We start from the raw sequence: 21,848 nt of genomic DNA on the forward strand, positions 1-21,848 counted from the left end.
GGGAAAGAACAGAATGTTAGAGGAGACAAATGTGCCCATGATCTCAGCTGGAGTCACCCACTGCTCTGACACCCACCCATTATACAGTACATCAGCACACAGAGGGGTGAATAAAGAAGCCTACAGAAGCACATGTGTTGGCAGGATTACATCTGCCTCAACAGATGCCGCTGAAGGTTTTCTGCTCCGTCATGACATCTCTGTGTGTTTGGCCTCTCATCAGCATTAATTAAATGCTAATCCCGATTCATTCGCCCGACATAAGCCTCCGCTGAGAGCTTTTTGTCAACATTAAAGAGGAATCAATCAGAGGCAGAGCTACTGTCGCCTGACTCAACGCCTGCACCTCCCAGCAGAATCGCTCCAACTGGAAAAACAAGGTACGGCGACGCGCGCTTGGGTGTGTTCCGTGTAAGAGATGGTTTGGTGTTTGTGGCCCCTTCAACAGCCTGTGCAGGAGGAGTGTGTGCTGGGACACTAACCTGGCTTCTCCTCTGCTTTAGTTTGATCTTGATGAGCAGGATGAGACAAACCAGCGACACGACAACAAAGAACGCCAGGAAGATGCCCATGTCGAAATATTCTGTAGGCTGCTGTGGGAAAAGGGAGCAAAAGAAACACAAGATGCCAAATTATTTCCATGCGTAGATCATTAAAAGGATAATTTTCTTTAATGCAAATAATTTAAAAAAATGTGACGTCACACATAAGCTGGTGGTGCTTTAAAGAGTAGACATGTTGCATGTTAATAATGTAAGTCAATTCGATTGGTACCATCTGTCTTTGTATTAGATGTGAGGATTTTCTGCTTTTTGTCACAGCGAATCGAACACCAACCGATGTATCGAGTAACCCCTTTACAGGCTGACGAGGTACGTCAAACAGCTGTAGGAAACTTGTGTAGGCCGTTTTATTCTTCCCCTGAAACACTCTCCTATCAAAGGGTCTTTTCTCTCTCCGGCTTTCATTATGTCAAGTTATTTGACCCCAAAGTGTGCTGGTCTCTTATCAAATATTCCAAGCAAACAAACAGCTCTTTGACTGGCTGATATTTATCTGTCACAGTGCTGTGAAAAAAAGTCTTCGGCCTCGAGGCAGCGAGGAGCACACAAGGAAGGCGAAAGGTCAGATTTCACAGCTGGAAGTTTGGTTTGTCTTCTCATCTAAAACTCCTGTTTTCCTCATCTTCCCTAACGTGCGTTTCAGATCCATCTCGGGCACATACACGTCGCATCATCCGTGCGGCTTGGGTTTGGGGCTTTGGCGTGACAGCTTACCCTCGGGGGCCTGTGCTGTATCCGAGCGCGAGCCACTTTCTGCTTGTTGACGATGTTCATCAGCTTGACGGCGTCGTTGCCCTTCACGTAAACCACCGGCCGCTTCAGAGGATCCTCAGCGACTTGGTTGAGCTGAAGAGAGAGAAAAGAAAACGTGTCAAATACATTGTTCGACTGTTTGGTTCAAAACGCTAAAAGAAAAAAAAACAACAACAAAAGATGTTGTCCTTCTGATGAATGGATGGGAAGGCAAATGTCTCTATTGGACATATTTGCTAATTAGTATATATTAAATGGGATAATGCCAATTTGTGTACATCTGACCAAGACATTTCTAAAAACTATTTATCCCAAAATAAATTCTTTCTTTTTTGCCTTTAATGGACAGGACAGTTGGAGAGAGACAGGAAGCAGGGGGCAGAGAGAGGGGGAAGACATGCAGCAAAGGGCCGTCCGGTGCGGGACTCGAACCGGGGCCCGCTGCAGAGAGGACTGTGGCCTCTGTACATGGGGTGCCTGCTGTACCCACTCCGCCACCGGCCACCCCGTAAAATATTCTCATTTTTACCAAACAGCATTTTAAAAAGGATTATAAAGCCTCATCTTTAAAAGATCCCTAAAATGCATTCATGACACACTCTTTTGTTTTGTTTTTTTCTCTCTTAAACCCTCCTTAAGTACTCCAAAGTTACATGGATGATGGGGAGAAACCCGAGTGAGTCTTTGCTTTAGAAACAAAAAGGTGAAAAACAGGCCTTCACTGTAGTGTCGGAGGCCTTCAAACGGAATGCATTCGTGTCACTCGTTTATATTTATAACACCCTGTACGGATGCAGCCTTCGAGTTCTCAAAATTAAATCTGAAGGTTATGGTGTGACGTTGCTTCTCAGTGGCCTTCATTCACCAGTGGAAAGAAAAAGGAACGGAGGAAGAGAGAAAAGGACAGTTTGTAGGAAAGAGCTGTGGGTCGGGTCTGTAAGTGGACGTAAGGCAAAATGTTTCACACCTCTCTGCTGTGAACCGTCTGCTCTCACTTTAAGAAATGACTCGAGCTTTGCTTTTGACATAAAACGTACAAGAATAGATGAAACTATAAAGCAGAGGTGTGGCACCTTTTAAAGAATCCAGCGAGTGACACTGTTGCATTTTTAACAGGATGAGGGGGGAAAAAATTCCAAAAAAACCCTCTTCTCTCAGCTGGGGAGAGTGGCCGATAGAGGCACAAGGCAGAGAAAGTGCGGCCAGTCAATGAATACTATGTTCTGGCTTCTCAGTCAGTTGACATACTCCTTCAACTCCTCCTCTCCCACCGAGTTCCTCCCGCTCGTCTGCTGGTTGGAATCTGTAATTTGAAAAGCCCAAGGGAAATACCGAGGATATTCACGTTGCTATTTCTTCTGCTGTTGTCGTGCACCCCAGTGAAATGCTGCGTGTTCTGGTCTAAAAGTATAGATGTGGAAATGTTTGATCTCTCGCTTGAGGAAATAACGCTACCGCGCCTCAAGCTTCGCCCATGACATAAAAGTATACCTACGAATGGAAACGTAATACAGGGAAGCGTACGACTTTCATAGACTTCATTTGTCCTCCAAAGAAAACAAAACAAAAACAAACAGGGAGCACTTGGCCTCACTTTAAAAAATGAATTTAGTGAGAAAAAGGGTCAAGTACATTGACTTTTTAACGTTTCACTTCATTTTGGCCCCCCCAGCTCCTCCTCCCTGCCCCTCGGACTTGTGGCTTCTGCCTCTGCTGATCGGGCTGTTCTGACTGGAAAAGCCTCTCGGGGGAATTTAACACAGCCGCCCAGCGCTGCCTTTCATGTGGTCTCCGCGCAATCCCTTTTATCTCTCAGCTATGTGCTTTACTACCCAGCAGTAGAGAAGAAGAGGCGCGGAGAGAGAAAAAAAAAACAAAAACCCTGCAAGTCCAGGCCTGGCGTGGCGAGGATGAATACCACAGGAGAATTCTTGCGACAAAGAGGAGCAACTAGAGTATTATACCTATTAGGAGAAAACACATGGGAGTCAGGAGGACTGGAAGAAAGTGCGACAGGAGATGAACTTTCTTGTCGAGGCCTCTACCAAATGTGCTCTCAAAGACAGCTCTGTGGTCTCGGGAGGTGAGGTAATGTGCACTACCTGTGCAATTATGAGCTCAACAGAGTTTGTGTCACGGTCTAGTGAAAGCTGAGCCTGAATATCCATTTTCAGGTTTCTCAGAGTGCAGTGCACCCCCCCCGAACACGAGAGTTCGAGCGCCGAGAAGCCCAGAACGGTTCGAAAGAGTGGGGCTGGTCCACATGCTTTTGAGCAGAACTAAAGATAGAAAAAGAGCATTGTTTGTACAAACGGCACACACACAGCGGCAGTCAGCAGGGCAGGGCATGTGGCTGAGCTACATTCAGAAGTGAAAAGAAAAGTGTCTCTCACAAACCAACTGAGACAGATTAGATGGTGGGTGCAAATGCCTGGGTAATTCTAGGTGTGTACAAACCTGATCGATGGCATCCGGATTCTCCGATACATCAAAGATGACGGCTGTAGCTCCCCGCTGCACTGCTCTCTTCGCCTGCCAACACAGAACACAGTAACGATTAGAAATATTTAACATATACACGATTACACCCTCAACTGTGCTCGCTGCCACCCATCTGACTCGGGGCCACTAGAGGGAGTTCTCTTCCTGACTGTAACCTCCAAACAGATCATGAGAGAGAAGAAATCAAAGAGAAAACCCAACAGGGAGAAGTAAACAAGCCAGTGATTACATTTTCTGGGATGCACATGTGGCCGTTCTCTCCAAAAACCTCCATGATGTCATTCCATGTAAATCTGCACCACATCAACACTGTGACAGAGATTTAAACGGTTTCATCCCTGCATCAGGGGCCGATGCACAGCTCCACATGATGCAACCCTGCACAGCAGAGCCGGTTTTGAATTCAATTCTGCAGTGCACGCTCGGGAAAGTTGAATAAAGTTGTCAGGGATTTCCAGCTGTTATAAAAAAAAATAAAATAAAAGAAGTGAGCTCCTTTCATCTGTGAGGCGGGAAAGTCATAGCACACAGCCGTTTGAAGAGTTCTGCTACAGGCAAGAGATAAAGGAAATGCTTGCATCTGCAGAACCCCAAGTATCTACTTGCAGAATCCAAATTGGCTTCCCCTCGTCGGGGAAAAAAACAACAACAAAAAACCAAAAAAAACTTTCTTTATCTCAACAATGCCTTCCCCAACAATCCATTCTCACCCAGCTTGATTCTCGTTGCCCTATTTAGACGACGTTTTGATGTCTGCAATACATGATCTGAAAGAGCGCGGCTGGGATCATATCCTGGTATTATCAAGTGCCCTTGGGTTCCTGCCAGCACTCTTCATGACTGGAGGGAAGAAGGGGGGGGGGGGGGGGGGGGGGGGGTGAAGATCAAAGTGACAATGTACAGTGCTGTGACTCTGCTGCCGACTGGCTGGAGCGTCACCATGCCAGTCTGCAGGCAAAGTCAGAGAGGCGATGGGGAGCGGCGGTATGTGCGAAGGAGGCACAGCCGCTCCCTTCACAGACCATCGAGCTTCTTAAAAGGCAACATCATTCAGCAAAGTGTACTTGAGCCAGTTTAGGAACAAATTAAGAGAAGAACAAAAAACAAAAAACAACTCGAAGTATTTTAGGGAGGTGCGGGAACACCACAAGGCTTCGTCCCGTAACCCACGACGACCAGATATAACATCTCTATTTCAAGCCTGATGCGATGCAAGTCTGTTTAATATGACACGTCATCATTTTCTTAACAAATGATACACCATTTTATTTCCTTCATTAAATACTGATGGACATAAGGGCAAAGGCAACGATTTACAACAAAAGCCTCGAGTGTCGGAGCTCAAATGGTTTGGATTTTGTCGCTCCAGTTTCGTCAGAGGCGGAAATGAAGGTTTTCGCGCATTGACAACACAGAAAAGTCGAGTTTCAGGAAGTTGTTGCTTCAGATGTAGCATACTTCATCTTTCTGAATGGAGACCCTTATATCCCATCTTCTCTTATATTATCTTCGCCTGCACATCTGTCACAATCATCAATGTCATGTTCAGTTTAAACCATGACAAGGCTGCAACTAACATGTTCATCGGTAAACTGTTGATTATTTGTCTGAATATTATGAAAAATGAGCACTGCGACTCCAGGCTTAGCTCTAAAAAAATAAAAAATAAAAATAAATAGCACTTTGCTCTACCTATAACAGCTGTTTATGTGAGCAGTGCCACGTTTTTGTTGTGAAACTGAAAAAAATTAAATAAAATAAATCACAGGGCGGATTCTGCCTCCAGACTCCCCGTCTCTTACAAAAACACTCTTGAAGCAGGTGTCATTTGGAACTCCTGCAGGCAGCAGGTTGATGCTGAGAGTGTGTGTATACATTTATACAAAAAAAAGAACATTAATTAGTAGATTTTGCTAAAAATTTCAAGAACCACCGTGAGGCTGATTTGGATGGTCTGAATCCCAGAAAGTTATTCAACTTTACAACATAAAAAAACCCAAAGAAACAGCAAATATTTGCATTATTTACTTTAGAAAAGATCATGTAAACAATCCATTACTTTCCTGTTGGTTGGTCAGTCACTTCGGTGGGACTGTTCATACGAGTGGGACTTTAAAGACTGCAGTTACATAAGTGAATCTGCCTGAGTGCAGCTCAGCTTTAACCTGCTGGTCGACCTATACGTTCATAAAGCAGACAAATGCAAAGTGGCCTTCGCAATTATCCGATTCGATTTCTTTTTCACAGGGCGTTTGTTACATTACAATACGGTCATTTTGCAGACGCTTTTATCCAAAGCGACTTACAATAAGTGCGTTCCACATCGGTAGGCAAAAGAACTTCAGGTCACAAGAAATCATAAGTGCATTTCCTTCCAAAACCAAACAGCTAAGAGCATAACTAGTGCTAGAGTAAGTGCGGTAAGTTAGGTACCGAGACAAATGGGAAGACAATTTAGAAAACAAATAAGTGCGCAAGGAGCTGGGACGAAACAGGTGATGTCCTAAGAGGGCGGATCTGGGTAGTGTTTCCTAAAGAGATGGGTTTTCAGCCTGCGGTGAAAGATGGGCAGCGACTCAGCTGTCCTGACATCAGTAGGGAGATCGTTCCACCATCGGGGTGCCAGAACAGAGAAAAGCCGTGACCGTTTGTATTTTGCAAACTTCCTGCAGGTTCTATAACTCTTGACAAAGAGTTTAATGCTTAAACACAGCTGTCCGGGTAGTTAGTGGAGCGTTCCACCTCAATATAAAAGCCAGCATTCAACTGTTCTAGCAGTCAGCTGAGAGTCGGAGGTCCTGCATGTACCATCTTGTGGTTCGATAACAGTAAAAACGATCAGAAATAAATGTGAATAAAAATACACCCTAAAGAGGTCAGTTCGTGCTGCTCTGCATGGATCGCATCTCAGTTATTCTTCTGGACATGTAAAAGCATTACCACTCATTTCCCACGTTTGATCTTTTGGGCACATTTAAAAAACAAAAAAAAAAAAAAAAAAAAAAAAGAAGAAGAAAGATTTTCATTTCTAATGACAGGTTGATGCCGGCCGCAGTGCCCTTCACCTCCCAAAGGTTCCTGCGGAGGGACGACTGCCGCAGGATCAAAAGCTCTTTGATGCAGAGGGCCGCCTATGTATCACACACTCTTATTCCAATTTTGAGTGTATATCAGCTTTGGCAGAATCTAAACACATCGTGACTCTGGAGTTCATAAGGCCCCCCCCCCCCGGTTTAATCCATAGACAAGACATTTATTAATCTGACTTTCAGAGGCTCATTAAAGGCTCATTAACCCTGCAAACTGATCCCAGCTTTCTCAGCGGTGAATGAAAGCCTTATCAAACCGGAACATTAAAAAACAGCAACATGCCATAAATACAGGCTCTTTCAACTTCCTCTTTCGTCCTGCCTCCTTCACATAAACCAACGTTGCTCTTTTCATTCCTTTTTTCACTTTTTGTTTGTGGAAAGTTCAAAAGCAAGCAGAGCGAAATCTCAGCTCGGCTTTTTCCCTCTCACCCAGTTTTCTCTCAGCTCCACTCTGCCAGGCTCCGGCCCCCCCATTTAATTCAGCACAAGTCTGCTCCTTTGATGTTAGCTCTCCCGGTTAATAATTAATAGCTCTTGGTAAGACGCTTTGAGAAGAAAGAGATCTCCCTCCTGATGAATCTCCACTCGGACAGGCCTGCGCTGCAGTGCAGGGACTTGCCTGATGACCAAAAAAAAAAAAAAAAAAGCACCTGCAGGCTAACTGGCTCCTAAAATACATGACGCATCGACTTATGAATCCTGTAAAAAACCCTACAACCTCAGACACCAAGGGAAGGATAAATGCTGCTAAAAGACTGCTTAAAAACTAAGTACTTGAGCAAGAAAATACCGTTTCCTTCACCAACTCAAACCGGCTATACAATTTCAAGTGGCAGAGCTCCCGCGTAAGGAGATATTGTGCCGGCAATTTGAGACAGCATTCAGTCCTCTGTGGCAAACTTTTTAAAAAAAAGGAGCACAACACACGAGCAACGTAAGCCTTTGCTCATACAGATGTCACTGGGACTGAACCAGAATTTCAAGAGGTTTCGGTCATGAGGTCGATTGGCTGTTTCGCAGGTAGAGATGAGATCACGACGCAGAAGTTTTTATTCCAGAGGACTGACAGGATTAACGCCGCAATTAAGCAGAGGAAAATTCACACGTTCCTTTGTCAAAGAAAGCATTTGGCAAGGAGCAGTTTCTAAACTCTAAAGAAGTGTTTGAACTTACCAACTGTAGGCCAAACCCATCATCGCATGGCCGGAGGAGGATCATAACATTCATCACATTTCATCATTTTCTTGTGAATACAGTGCTTTGAACTGACATTTTTGGCTGACAGCTGCAGTAACTAGTGCATTAATGAACTAAGAAGACACAATACAGCAGATTCAGTGTAGTTTCATGCACAGCTGAGTCCAACTACCATTACAGGGGGGTGTTCCCAATGACGTAGCGGGGAGTGTGCTTCGGCTGTGTTTTCCGCACTGGAAACTAGAAACCAAACCGACATGAGCAAAGCAAACCTTCTGTGTAGATTTACACAGTCATTTGCACTCGATGTGAAAGTACACCACTCACACAGTAATTAGAAGGTAAATCAAGTACATTAATTCACGTTGGGCGAAATATTTCGAGTGGCGACGCTAGCATGGAGGTATTACGCGCAACCAAGCAGTGGTCAGTGCTGTGAGATTCGGACAATGCCTGGGTCGCCAGGAAAACCCTCCCACACACTTTTTTATGTATCGGGAATGCGGGGATACACTTAATTTGGCCTGGGGGTGGCATATCCCTTTAAGAGCCAAACGTCTCAAAAAAAAAAAAAAAAAAAGCTTCCACACTCAGTGTTTTGGTTTTGATCACATGAACTATGACCTTTTTCTTCTGTAAGAGAATCATGGACAGTATTGAAGGAATAAACACACATATGCTCAGTTTGAAAAGAAAACCAGAATTCCTGAAGACTTCTTTACAATCTTTTCTCTTATTTGGCCAAGACGAGTGTTTTTGCCTTGGAACCGTCTTTGTTGAGGATGCGTCTCCGCTTAGCAACCACAATTCTGTGCATCAGAGCCATGTGTAGAGCAGAGTACACCACCACCTGCTGACGACACTGCGCCAAAGTTCCCTCCAAATTCGCTTCAGAGTTGGAAAGAGTGGGAGCCGCCATTGTCGACTGTCGTCACGCGTGAAATCCGCCCACAGCTGCGGGTATAGCATGCCAATTGATCCAAAGTTGTGCGTTTTGGCCCCTAAATGGATAGCGTGAAGCCTGATAACACGAATTCTCTCATGACTGATCTCACAAGGATACAGCTGCCTTGCAAGGTAACCATTTCTTTTGGACGGTGCATACTCGTCTCATCTTTCACACTTGATTAGTTGATGGTATTAAAGAGAAAAATCTCTTATTCGGAGCCTTAAATACAAAGAAGAGTGTGATATTGTGGTTTGTAAGATGCAAACTTGATTAAACTTGATTTCAGTTAAGAAATGTCTTGCACACTTCCTCTGAAAAAAAAAGTAATATTTTGAAAAAGGTGAGCAATTAAAAAGTACTTTTTTTTTCCCATAGCTGAATCTGTCATTAATGCGCAGAAAAAAAAGAAAAAGAAACATTTAAAAAAATTGAGCTCAACTCTCAACAGCGTGCCAGAGGAGTAGGTGAGAGGGGTGTGCAGGTATTTCACAATACTGCCGGCTAAACAAACTTCCCGCTGGCTCTGAGGCATGAGAATTAAGAAACAATCTTCCCCAAGTGAACAGAAACCACAGCAGAAAGCACTGAGAGCTCCGTCTAGACGCATAGGAAAGTGAAAGCTATGTTTAGCATCCCTAAGTAAGCCTGCCAGCTTGTAAGATCTGAGGGAGAGAAATTTTCACTCGTCTGGAAAGAGACTTTTCTCAGTGTTGCACTCAATCCATCATTCACATGGACCGGGGGTTCTCATATTTCACAAGGTTGCAAAATGCTCATTTATGAATGTGCATGTAAAACACGAGGCAGTGCGCTCACATAGATGCACCTGCACGACCTGGCTCAGGCGCTAGCTCCTCTATCACGTTATTCCCTCCGCCTTGCCTGCTTTCTTCTCCTCTGCTTCCCTCCTTTTTCATCTCCCTCCTCCTCCCCCCTCTCCATGCTTTCCTTTCGCTCTCTCTGCACTGCTATAATTAAGGCAATTAAGTCTTCAGAGGACTCTCCACTGCTATTATGCTGTAATTTCATGTTGCCTCCTGGCTTTACGGTTTATTAAAAGATAAAGGCATACTTTTCTCCCAAAGATTTCTTATATGTGGTCACCCCCCCACCTTTTTTTTTTTTCCCTCCTCTCCTTCCTCACTCCCAAAAGAGAGCAGGCATGTGTGCCGAGACAATATTTACATTCAGCTAAAACGAAATCGAACTTTTTCATCGTGGCTTTGGAGCCCAGAACGAGAAATTTGTCCCGTACAAACTGCCTTTTTTTTTTTTTTTTTCCTCCCTTCATGAGGTCATCTGTGCGACTGTGACATTTTCATTTCAACAAGTCATTCACAGTGTTCACAGAGAACATTGGTCTCTTTCATCTGCTACGGTTTGATGTTAACATTGCGCGGACAAACTGTTGATCTGTCACAACACGCTCTTATATTCTGACATAAGTCACCCGCCATCTAATCAACACTTTTTTCTGTTGGAGCTGCTCACCGTCGTGTCACGGCAACTGCAACATTAGGGCTTTCCTGTTCTCACAGACACTTCTGCAACCACCTACACAGACTAATAATGTGAACCCAAATAACCTCGCTGGGCTTAACCAGGCCAATAACTGCTTTTCATGAATCCCTATCCTCTCACATGGAATGTTTCGACTTGTGGCCATAAAATTTCAGCTACATTTGTTGAGTATAAAGAGATGAAAAGCAAGGAAAACCCCTTTCTATAGTGACTGTGCGTTCCTTTGAATTTTAAACAAGTCATTGTTCAGTGCCCCCCCCCCCCTTTCCACCTTCCCAAACTTTTGAACTCCCCCCTTTTTTTGTTGTTGTGCCGTTTCATATCTGTGCCGCCAGGCTCCCGGCTGCAGGGTTTGAAAGCAGACCCTGGAGCGGTCCGAGGTGGCGTTTCTGAAGCAGCGTAAAAAATGTTTACGAAGCGCATAAAAGTCCACTGCCGTGTCACAGCGAAGGGACTGGGCAGGCGTCGGCAAGCCTCCTCGAGCTCCTCTCCACTTGACCGCCTTCATATAAACGACCAAGTTTACTCAATGTAAACACAAAGGGGAAAAGATCACTTGAAGCACTCACTGGGCTCAGTGACCACCATTAATATGAAACGTACAAAATTAGAGGTTAGGCTCAGAGCTGGTTACTGTGCATCTCCAGCTAATGATGCAGCAAAAAAAAAAAAAAAAAAAAAAAGGTCCAAGTAAATATTCATACAGAGCCTTTTTTTGGTTTTTTGTCTGATAACAGTTCTATTGTTTCGGCTGAATTTGAAGCTGTACCAACTCCTGAGCTGTTAAGATGTTTGACCATCTTCACCGGCTGTACGTAAACTTTATTGACCATTTGTCACCTGAACACAGTTTACGGGCGGTTTATTGAAGCTTTCTGCAGTGCAATAAGCAAGTCACCTTTGACAACTTTCCTCACAACCTGTTAGGGCTGGAAATGGTGCAGGAGATGTGTGCCACGGGGCTAAACATTAAACCCGTTGCTGAATAGTACGCACACACACACACACACCTTTAAAGCCTCTGACACACCGGAGATAAAGATTCTTAGAAAACCTCAAGCAACAGTCTGCAACCAGAACCTGCTCCAATTTGTAATCCGTTTGTTTTTCTTCAGTCAAATGAAGCCTAAATCATTCTAAATTAGTCTTAAACCTATTTATCCAGATAATTTGCTGCAGCGAACAGATGGATGGAAAATGAGATAAAGAGGAAGTAGTTTGCTGAAACGTGTGAAAATAAATGTAAATAAATTTAGTTTCTGACAAACTTGAAAGTCAGTATTTGGTCTGAGCTCCTTCATTCTTCAGCACAGACTGAACCCTCTTAAGACAAGCTTTTCTGTTATTTATCTATTTTTATTTTTTTTTTCGGCACAGAAGTTCTATCACCTTGTTGGTGCGTCTTTGTGACCGGCTGATTCATAAGCTAGGACCGAACTGACGAATAAAAAAAGCTGCCAATGTCCAAAGGCCTTCAGAAAGCCTGGGGAGCTATTGCTTAAGACCACTTAAAGAGATTACAAGAAAGTTTGGCTGCTTGGACGGAAAATATAAAGAAATGAGGGATGGATGAAGAGTCCGCTTAGTGCTGTGAGCCTATAAGTTTGGGTTTGGCAGCATCTCAGAGTTTGTGTCTCGTTTGGGAAGACGGAGAATGATGGTGAAAGATTTGTAACAAGCTCACGACCAAACAAAGACAAAAACCTCCCTCCAGGAACACTGATCCTTGTCCTGACCTCTGGGCTCTACATGTACACAACAAGCCAGCGTGCACACGCACTGATCCAGTTTGCAATGATTATCAGTCCCACCGTGACGCCAGTCCAGAGAGAGAGAAAATCAGTTCCCATGGCAGTTTTAAATCTCCAAATGCAAGACAGAGTTGTGCAACAAACACAAAACCATGTGAAGCCTGCAGGTTCATCCTTTTTGGAATCCATTTCCTCCAAGAAGGGGATGCATTTCACCGAGAGGGTTATCTTCTGAATTGGCGTGAAAAGCCTCTTTCAGGGCGGTAAAGTCAGTTGTGAAGAAAAGCCAGAGCTCTCCGGGGGATAAAAACAACACAGAGGTTTTTTTCTTCAGGGATGCTTCAACTTTCATCCTGTTCTCAGCAGCTCTTTAAAGCTTAAATGACTCGATGCAGGTCTTGAAAAATCTGCTTTCTTTGTTTTCACCCCCTTTTCCATTTCTGTATCTGCACCAGCGCACAATGCGGGGCGGCCATTCACCCACCGTTGCATAACCTGAATTATACAAGTGAGCTGTGCAATCAAAATGTGTGTGTGCGCATGTGTGTGCAAGGAGGCAACTCTGAAGAGGCCTAACTGTGTAACTTGGCTCCAAGCCGACCCCATTAAAGAGTGGACGGAGAGTGAGAGGTGTACTGGGAGGTGCTCCGTCCTTCATCATGACCTGTTAGTCTCCGTCTCATACAACAAGTCCCGACTGACTGACAACTCTTGTGTAACACTCAAGGAACCCGAAGTGAAAAGTTATGGTTTAGAAAGTCTTAGTTCAGTCCAAAGTGGCATCTTAGTACAAAATAACTGTCCAAAATGTGCCATTTTCTTTTATTTTCATCCTTGAACAAGGCATCTACACACCGAACTGATGCCCTCAACAAAGAATTACAGAGTACAGCAGCGGGTGTTCTGCACCGGGTGACACTCAGCATGCGACCCAGAATGCCACAACCAATTAGAATCAAATGTTTGCCAAACACAACTTCCTGTTTCCACGTTGGTCCAAAGAATAGCGACAACAATTTGAATTCCTAGAAGCCATTCTCTCTAAAATCAATTACATGATAGCTCCAATTAAAAAAAAAAAAAAAAAAAAAAAACGACCATGAAAGATTAAAAAAGGGCTGTAAAGTTTTACAGCTAATAGCACACCTCGTTCGAGCAAAAACTCCACTTGATGTCTGACAAACTGTAAACATCTTAGAATTTTTTCACCCTTTTAGTTGCAGCTATGAAAAATACCAGCCAACGACAAAGAGCCTAAAGAGCGTTTCAAACAGGTTCTTTGCTTTCCGTAACATGAAGACAACAGGGGATCATCCCTTGAGTTGGGTGCTTTTTTAATGCTTACATGAAGTCAGTGTCATAAACCCAAAAAACAACACATTGCTTTGACTATAGTCAGACTTTGTCATGAAAACAAGTTGTCTAAATCCAAAGAAAAACGCCTTTTGAGAACTAATGCCCCAAAACATTTAGAGATTACAGATTTACAAGAAGGTCTGAAACTAAGATATTAGGCGAAAAAAGAAGAACTTTTGCACAGGACTGCATGCTAATAAATGGCGTATTATTCGAAGGTTCTCGACTCTTTACAGAACAAAAACTGGCAAAGAGGCGAAAAAGGATTATATAGAAAACAGAGCAGCCTCCTCCATCCTGTGGTTAGAAGGAAGGATTTCGGAGGAAACACAGGTTTTAAAAAAGCCTGTTTGAGAACTGTAATCAAGCTCAGAGTTGCAACGTTAATTTTCAACCTTGCTTTTCTTTCCAAGCACTTATTTTGGTGAGAAAATCACGCAGCGGGACGTTTTTCTTCTGTGGGGCATGAAGATTGGATAAATAAGAAGTGATGAAAGAAGCCCAATCACACGACTCAGACGTCTTGTGCAATACGGGGCAGTTGATCTCTAAATATACATGTTTGTCTTGCTTGTAGTGCACCACAGGCGGCATTTCCTGTCTATCCCTGCACAGTTTGATGCCTTGTGGAGCCAGTAGCACACGCAACATGAGCACAGATGCACTGACTCAGACCGCCGCTAATCAAGAAGCCTCTCAGTCTCCTCTCCTGCTGCTGCCCACTTCTCTGTCCGGCCGAGACCCAACACTGAGCCCGGAGGAATGGACAACCACTAATTAAATTTCCTCTCCGTCCCTCCCATGTTGTTTTCTTACCGGTTTTTGGGCTCTGTTCCTTTGTGATTCGCAGGAAAATAAACAAGCTTTCCGGCAAAGGGACAAGAATACTACTCTTTAAGTGATTTTTCTCCACCTAGTATCCCAACAGAAGTTGTTTGGATGAAAGTGGCAGAAGTCTTGGTTAGAGGAGGCACATGTCTGTCTATGGGCAATTCATTTAAAGGTGCAAAATATTCATTATCGGTTTGATTATCCGTCACGCTACAGAGGTGCTTTATCTGTTTTCCTTAGTAGGTCTTTAAAGAGCAGTGCAAATATGGATGAGTTGGAGGGCAGAAAAATCTGACAGCCTCGACTCTTTTTTGCGTCTCGACAACTAAAAAGGAACGCCCGAGCATGGAAGGAGTTTTTGCCGGTACTGTAAATTCTCAAATTAGCATATTTTTCACACGATCAGAGCTGTCAGACGAAGGGAGGGGAGACAAAGTCTGGAGCAAGTAAAGACAAGTGGAATCCCAGATTTATGCTCGCTGGTTGCGAGTCTCCTGGCACATAAAAGATCAAATGTTTCGTGTTTTTCTTTGAATTTTAAAAAAAACCACAGCCTTGGATGCTAAAACCGTAGGTCAGGCGATGCTGGTGGTGTGGTTTGAGAGAGCGTTAAAGGCTAAACGAAGGCTGCTTATTTTGAACAGTGAAGATACTTTTCTTTTTGTTCCAATTTAATTTAGAATTCTGTTGGGATTTTACCTCCATTGAGTTATTGGGCTCTCGGTTTTATGGCTCATGAAGAAAGAAAAACAACTAAGACTTTTTAACTAAATCCATGACACCATTAATAGATGGCCAGAGTCAGCAGAAATTTTAGAGATCAAGCACACCAAGATAAAACGTCGGTGCCATCAAACCAAAGCAGAAGAGGGCGTTGCAGAGTGAGAATATGCCATTTCTGTTCGTTTATGGGATTCTAAATGTGAAGGGACGATGCAAAATGTTAAAAAAAGAAAAGGTGATTAATATTATTATTGTGAAAAGCCTGATCACGATCCATGTAAGTGCATCAACAACAAACAGCATCAAAAAAACCCACAGAGTCATTAAATAAACAATGTTATAGAGGAACTACTGCAGCTTCCTAAACGCTTGATCTGGAGTTACCAAAAATTAAGAAATGCTATCAAAACCCAGGCTTTCATCATCAACACGGCAGCGCTTATGGGTGATTACATGGTTGGAATAAAAGAAATGCGATACAGGCTGCTGTGATACGTGAATGGTGCAGATATGTCATGAAAGGATCCATGTATAGGAGGGTCAGAAACAGCCATCAGCTCTCGCTCAGTCAATAGTCTGGGTTTTGGGTTTTTTTCTCCCAAAGACAAAGAACAGCTAGTTCCACCTCCTGAGCTCAATTATAACCACAAGAGTCAAACATACACGTACACCTGGCGTCCACAGCTCACGAGGCGGAGACGCCGCATCAGCTCTCAGTGATGATAAATAACCCTCGGACAACATTTCAGACTTTTCTACCAAACTGCAACACCTGGCAGTACTTGTGGTTCCCTTTACTTTGGACTACATTGTGAATATTCACCGTAATCCAAGCTTGAGATTTCAGTCAAGCTGAGGCATCTCTCTCAACTGCCTCGTCTCCCTTTTTTCTTAAGTCTTAAGAAATCACACGGTTTCCCTCTAATCTCCCTCTGCCTTGAAGCTGCTTTAGGAGGCCGTGTCCCTGCTTGCTTGAAAGAGAAGCTGCTGTTGTTGCTCCTCTCTCTGCTAATGCACCATCCTGCTGCTGGTGGTGCTGGTGGTGGAGGTGGAGGAGGAGGGGTGGTGCCACTGCCTGCCGTCGTCTTCTTCTTCTTCTTCTTTTCCTGGGCAAACAGCAGAGCAGGTCAGGACTCGGCCCTTAAGCTCACGAAGCGGACAAACTTTGAAAGGTGCGCGTTTGACAACATGGCACGAGATCCCGTTGAAATGAACAACCGCTGCCCGAGTCGGGCTCCTCACCAAAGACCGAGAGCACGTCTTCTTTTTTTGCTGCTTCCCTCTCATAGCATCCAAGCAGGAGATGCCACAAACTGGATTCGACATGGCAGAGAGATGTTCCGGTGTGTTAACGTCACTCAGCTGAGAGAATAGCAGATTGTTACCATCTCATCTCAGCAAGTCACGTCTGTTTAAGAGTCTTTGCTCATCAGATAGGTGTACAATTGTACACCAGAGCATGCAGAGGGATGACAAGGCATACTGTATATCCCCTCATATTTATATTTATATCTATACTCAGCTCTTTCTGCAGATTAAGGTTTCTCAAAACACACAATATATGCAACATAACTTCTCTTAAAGGGATAGTTCACCTCTTTTGACATGAAGCTGTATGACATCCCATACTAGCAATATCATTTATGAACATTTTCTTACCCCCCGCTGCGTCCTGTGAGCAGAGTTCCAGCCTCGTTTTGGCGTTGACGAAGGTAGTCCGGCTAGTTGGCTGGGGCCACAAAAATAAAGCGTCTTGCTTCTCAAAACAATATGCGTTCAAAAGAGTAATACATTTGCATCACAAAATGGTTCTCCAGGAAAAAGTCAGACCTCACAATCGCTTGGCGCTATTTTCTCTCCCTTCGTATCACTGCGTGATTGCCACCTGCCGATAGCTGCACCTGTTACGGTGTTTGCTGCTCGGAAGCAGGGGACTGCTCGGTCTGCACTTCGGTCTGCACGGTTTACACAGCCCGTAGTGATACGAAGGGAGAGAAAATAGTGCCAAGCGATTGTGAGGTCTGACTTTTTCCTGGACAATGATTTTGTGATGCAAATGTATTACTCTTTTGAACGCATATTGTTTTGAGAAGCAAGACGCTTTATTTCTGTGGCCCCAGCCAACTAGCCGGACTACCTTCGTCAACGGCAAAACGAGGCCGGAACTCGGCTCACAGGACGCAGCGGGGGGTAAGAAAATGTACTTAAATGATATTGCTAATATGGGATGTCATACAGCTTCATGTCAAAAGAGGCGAACTATCCCTTTAAGTCCCATTTAACCATGGCCAGCCACCTTCCAGATCCTAATTTTATTGTTATATTGGTCTGCAATAAACAAAGTTTCCAATTTCTGCCAGGTGCATTCCCAGTCTTCATCCTCTCCCTATCTGCATGTTTCAGTTTCTCCTCTTCCATTACCTCACTGTCTCAGAGCCAGCTCCAATGTCGCCCTCAGACGCCCACGCACACATCGTTTATTCTCCGTCTTCTTGTGCTGGGTCCAACCTCGCCTCCCTGGCAGAGCTTAGAAGAAATTCTGAGCTACAAGAGCAGGATACGTTTTCACCCCTGCTAACCCTCCACTTGATGGATTCATGAATAAAAAAAAAATTAAATAAAAAAAAAAAGGTTAGCATCAGATTAGCTGTGTGGGACCAGGAAGCCTCAGTTTCCAGCTTCAGAGCCAGGCCGTGGGCCCCAACCTCACAGAAGCTGGGTGAAGCTGCACCAGGATTCAAACAAGCGTTTGAAACAAGACGGTAAAGACCGAGCTTTGTTTGGCTTGGGCGGATGCCTGTCTTGCCCAAGATTTACTTTTTTTCCACGGCTCATCTTTTGATCTGGCTGCCTGTCTATCTTTTCGGATGCTGTTTGACAGAGAGGAGAGCTTTTTTTCAGACGCTGGTGTCTTGACTTTCATATAACAGCTGTTAAGACCAAAAATCAATGTGAGGGTGAGGGAAAATGGGTGGTGGGGCTGGCAGCGACTCCTCTGTAGTGCCAAATGCACTTTCCTCATCATTTCCTCTTCTCCCTTCTTCTCCGTTTTCTCCCCTCACCCTCTACTTTCCCTCTACTTTCTCTCAAGTCCCCGGGGCTCCTTTCTTCTCTCTTTAAATAGAGGCCTGAGCTGTGAAGTCTAATAATGGTCATTTGGCCTCCTATTGAAAGCCGGGTAATTCGGCCCAGGGACGGCTCACTTTGAGCCACATGACACAAGGAGCTTCCCAGTGACCATGGAAACGGGCGCAGTGGGATCCCGGGTGCCTCCAACTGCCGTGAAACATGGTAAAGCAGTGATTTAGGAGAGGAGTTTTTTTTTTCCCTCCTGAGGGGGTTGGGTGAGAGGCCCCCGCCTGGTCACAGTGGAAACCTCTGCCCGACACCCCGCCATGAAGAGCGGCCAAGATAATATCAGCAAGTTGAGGCATACACAAACATGAAAGGAGAGCCCCTGAGTGCTCCATGCTTCACAAGCTTTCTGCTCCCCTTTCTTCCTCTTCTCCCTCCTCCTCCTCTCTTTTACAGTTTCTCTTTCCATCCCTCCTCTGTTTGGGGTGAGGAGCAGGTCCTCAAGCCCTCGATTAACTTTGTTGTTTGTTAGTAAGTTTTTTTCAGTCCCATAACTTCAATCACTGACATCTTACTCTGCGTCTCATCTGCTCTTTTTGGTCCACTGAGTGGATTGGACTCGACCTTTGAGCTTCAGATCACACCACCTGGTCAGATTGAATTTTGAGACTTAAGAGGCAGGTACAATTGGCTGATCTTTTGATTCGCCGCTTGTTGCGTTTCAAAGGCTCAATTTCAGAAAAATAAAGTTGGGTGCTCATGTGAGATGCTTTAGTTCCTTTCTGTAGATGAGCCAAAGCTCCGAATAGGAGATAAAAAAAAAACGCCTCCATACTTGGCAGTGTTACCCATCTGTCTGATCACATGAACTATCTGGCCCTTTTTTTTTTTTTTTTTTTACTTTTAGAGAATAAACACTGCCAATAATCACAGACATGACAGAATAATAAATGACTTGTCAGCTTAAATAGTCAGAAAACAAGCGATCCATTCGAACAAGGAACCCTAAACGTTGGGTATTAAGACGATATTTAGAAGCGGAGTGATTGGATGGATGCAGTTTGAAATCACAGGAAAACTCATTGCATGATTAAACCTTTTGAACGTTTTTTGGGTTAAAAAGGAGTGGTGAACTCTTTGAATGCTTCCTGGAACTCCTTTAAGTTGACCAAAGCGTCTCAACTAAAAACTTTAAAGTTTGTAAAAAAGTTAAAAACCCATTTCATGCCACAGCTCCCAGTCTTAGCCGCCTTGTTCTAAACAAAGAGAGATGATTGATTAACAATTTTCAGCATTCAGCAGAAAGGAACAAAGCCCTATCATTTTAGCACAAGTACTGGGGAAAATTGTCGCATCGATATCCAGCATCTTCGAGACTCCGCCATGAAAAGATTTATTTAAAGAAAGAAAGAAATCAGACCATGCATCAAGCTTGTTCTGTGTCGAGTAAAAGCCGCTGTTGTCAGTCAATATCTGTAACTGTGGCTTCACTGCAATTTACCAAGACACTCTGGGGACTGAAGAAAGCAGAACTGCAGTGATTGTTCTCTGTTAAACACTCTTCCTCACCAAGTTTTCTTCCAGCGAGCGAAAGAAAAAAGGGGTGAGAAGAGAGTGATGAGACAGAGACAGTGAGTCATTCAGCTGTCTGCATCACAAAACAAGCTGATCTGCCAGCCTTCTGGTCTTTTCACATGAATAAATACTCGCATGATTACACAGTATTCACATTGTATTACACTGTGCGGTGCAAAAATTCCTGGCCCACCCTTCATTTACTCATTTTCTGCTTCCAAGCGGAATCTTGTAATCTTTTAAAGTGGTCATGAGCAATAGTTTGGAACTTTATGAGAATTAGCAGAAAAGATATCCAGACACAGGCCTGAGAGATGCATCTGGACCTTCAGCTGATCCATCTACTGTTCACTGAGGCAATCAGAAATGGTCTCCATGGAAGGGTGGCTGTCAAGAAGCCGTTCTTAAGGAAGGGAAACAGGGAGAAAAGGCTGAGCCGAGCCAAATGACACAAGAAGTGGACTGAAAATCAGTGGCAACAGGTCTGATGGAGGGATGAATCCTCCCCAGAGCCCAGACCTCAACATTACTGAAGCAGTGTGGGATCATGTTGATAGAGAACGGAACAAAAGGCAGCCGACATCCAAAAAAGAGCTTTGGGATGTCCTTCAAGAAGCCTGGAGAACTATTCCTGAAGACTACTTATGGCGCTTTTCTAGCTCGGCACGGCTCGGTTTGGTTGTGTTTCCATTACAAACGAGTATACTTCGTGCCTCCTCGATGTGGGCGGGGTCGTCGTAACACGGCTGCGCGTGTTGTTGCTCACCCTGTGGCTTTTTGTCGCACAGAAGGCAAGAAAAGAGAGCCAGAGAAGACTCCTGGCCGCCAGACAAAACAGTATTGAAAAGTACTTGAGAGTTTTGTTACGAGCTTCAAAAAGACGACGTTTGGAGGTAAGCTAACGGTTGCTAATGCTAGCTTTTATTATTCGCGTAATATTTCCAGTGATGACACTCATCGCCCAATCAGTGGAAGGCAGTCGGCTGACGTCACGTTTTAGTAACGCTTTGGCCCGCTTGGAACCAGGGCTGAGGTGATGCGGAAAATTGGCCCGGTTGCAGGTACGGCGTGCTAGTGGAAACACGCAATAGCGTGCCGAGCTGAGCCGAAGCGAGCTGGTGGAAAAGCGCCATTAGAGAAATGACAGAAAGCTTGTCTGAGAGGGTTCAGGCTGTGTTGGAGAATAAAGGGGCTCAGACCAAATATTGACTTTCAAGCTCATTGGAATTTCCATTTATGCCGTCACATTTCAATAAAATATAAAAAAAATAAAAAAAAAACGAGGGGTGGCTCTAGACTTTTGCATAGAACAGTAAATGGTCTGAAAACAAGGTCAAATTCAGGCAACCTGGTCTCGCACTGAACCTCCTTTACAACGAGCCTTGCAGCATGACACCCTACTGACACCGCCGTGGCCTCGGGACGACCTCTAACACACACCTGAGTGTGTAGGACGGCTAACCTGGCCACAAGCTGCGAGCCAGTCGCCAGTAATATCACACTCAGCTGTCTGTTGCCATTTCTCTCTGTTTAATACAAGTCTCACTTCTTCTCAGATGCACATCGTTCTTGTAGCCCGTCATGTACTTTCGACATCTCAGTCATTCCTCTTTCTCTTGCACACACACACACACACTCTCTGCTGCTCTGTCCAGGATGCCAGACACAGTTGGAGTCCAAAAGCCACTTAGCACTGAGATGCAGCTGCTGTTTGCTCTGGCCTGCCGTCCCACAGTGCCAACTTGAGGGCCACGGTAGAAAAAGGACACACTCCTCTGCTCGCGCACATTGTTCCATGGTAATTGTGGTTTTAGGATCATGTTTGTGTGTGTCAAAGACAGAGCTTCCCACACAGGATACACTTTAAAAAAATGTTTTTTTTTCTTTTTATGGTTATGCACCGCCGGCGTAAACTTTGAAGCAGCAAAGCTTTATTTCGGGGGGCTGATATGTCAATAAA

General features: G+C 44.4%; 1 protein-coding gene across 2 annotated transcripts in view; it reads right to left on the bottom strand.

The window, feature by feature from the left end:
- znrf3 (zinc and ring finger 3) overlaps positions 1–21,848 on the bottom strand; it is a 68,782-nt gene that overhangs the window by 6,868 nt on the left and 40,066 nt on the right. The window contains exons 3-5 of one of the 2 annotated variants that reach the window (XM_075467380.1): positions 3,774–3,848; positions 1,278–1,409; positions 483–590 (exon numbers count right to left, since the gene is read on the bottom strand). In XM_075467380.1, coding sequence (XP_075323495.1) covers positions 483–590; positions 1,278–1,409; positions 3,774–3,848 — 315 coding nt within the window. Of the gene's footprint in view, positions 1–482; positions 594–1,277; positions 1,410–3,773; positions 3,849–21,848 lie in introns of both variants that reach the window. The other variant, XM_075467379.1, reaches the window with a different exon arrangement.

This window comes from Odontesthes bonariensis, chromosome 6 (assembly GCF_027942865.1).
Source record: "Odontesthes bonariensis isolate fOdoBon6 chromosome 6, fOdoBon6.hap1, whole genome shotgun sequence".
Taxonomy (NCBI): domain Eukaryota; kingdom Metazoa; phylum Chordata; class Actinopteri; order Atheriniformes; family Atherinopsidae; genus Odontesthes; species Odontesthes bonariensis.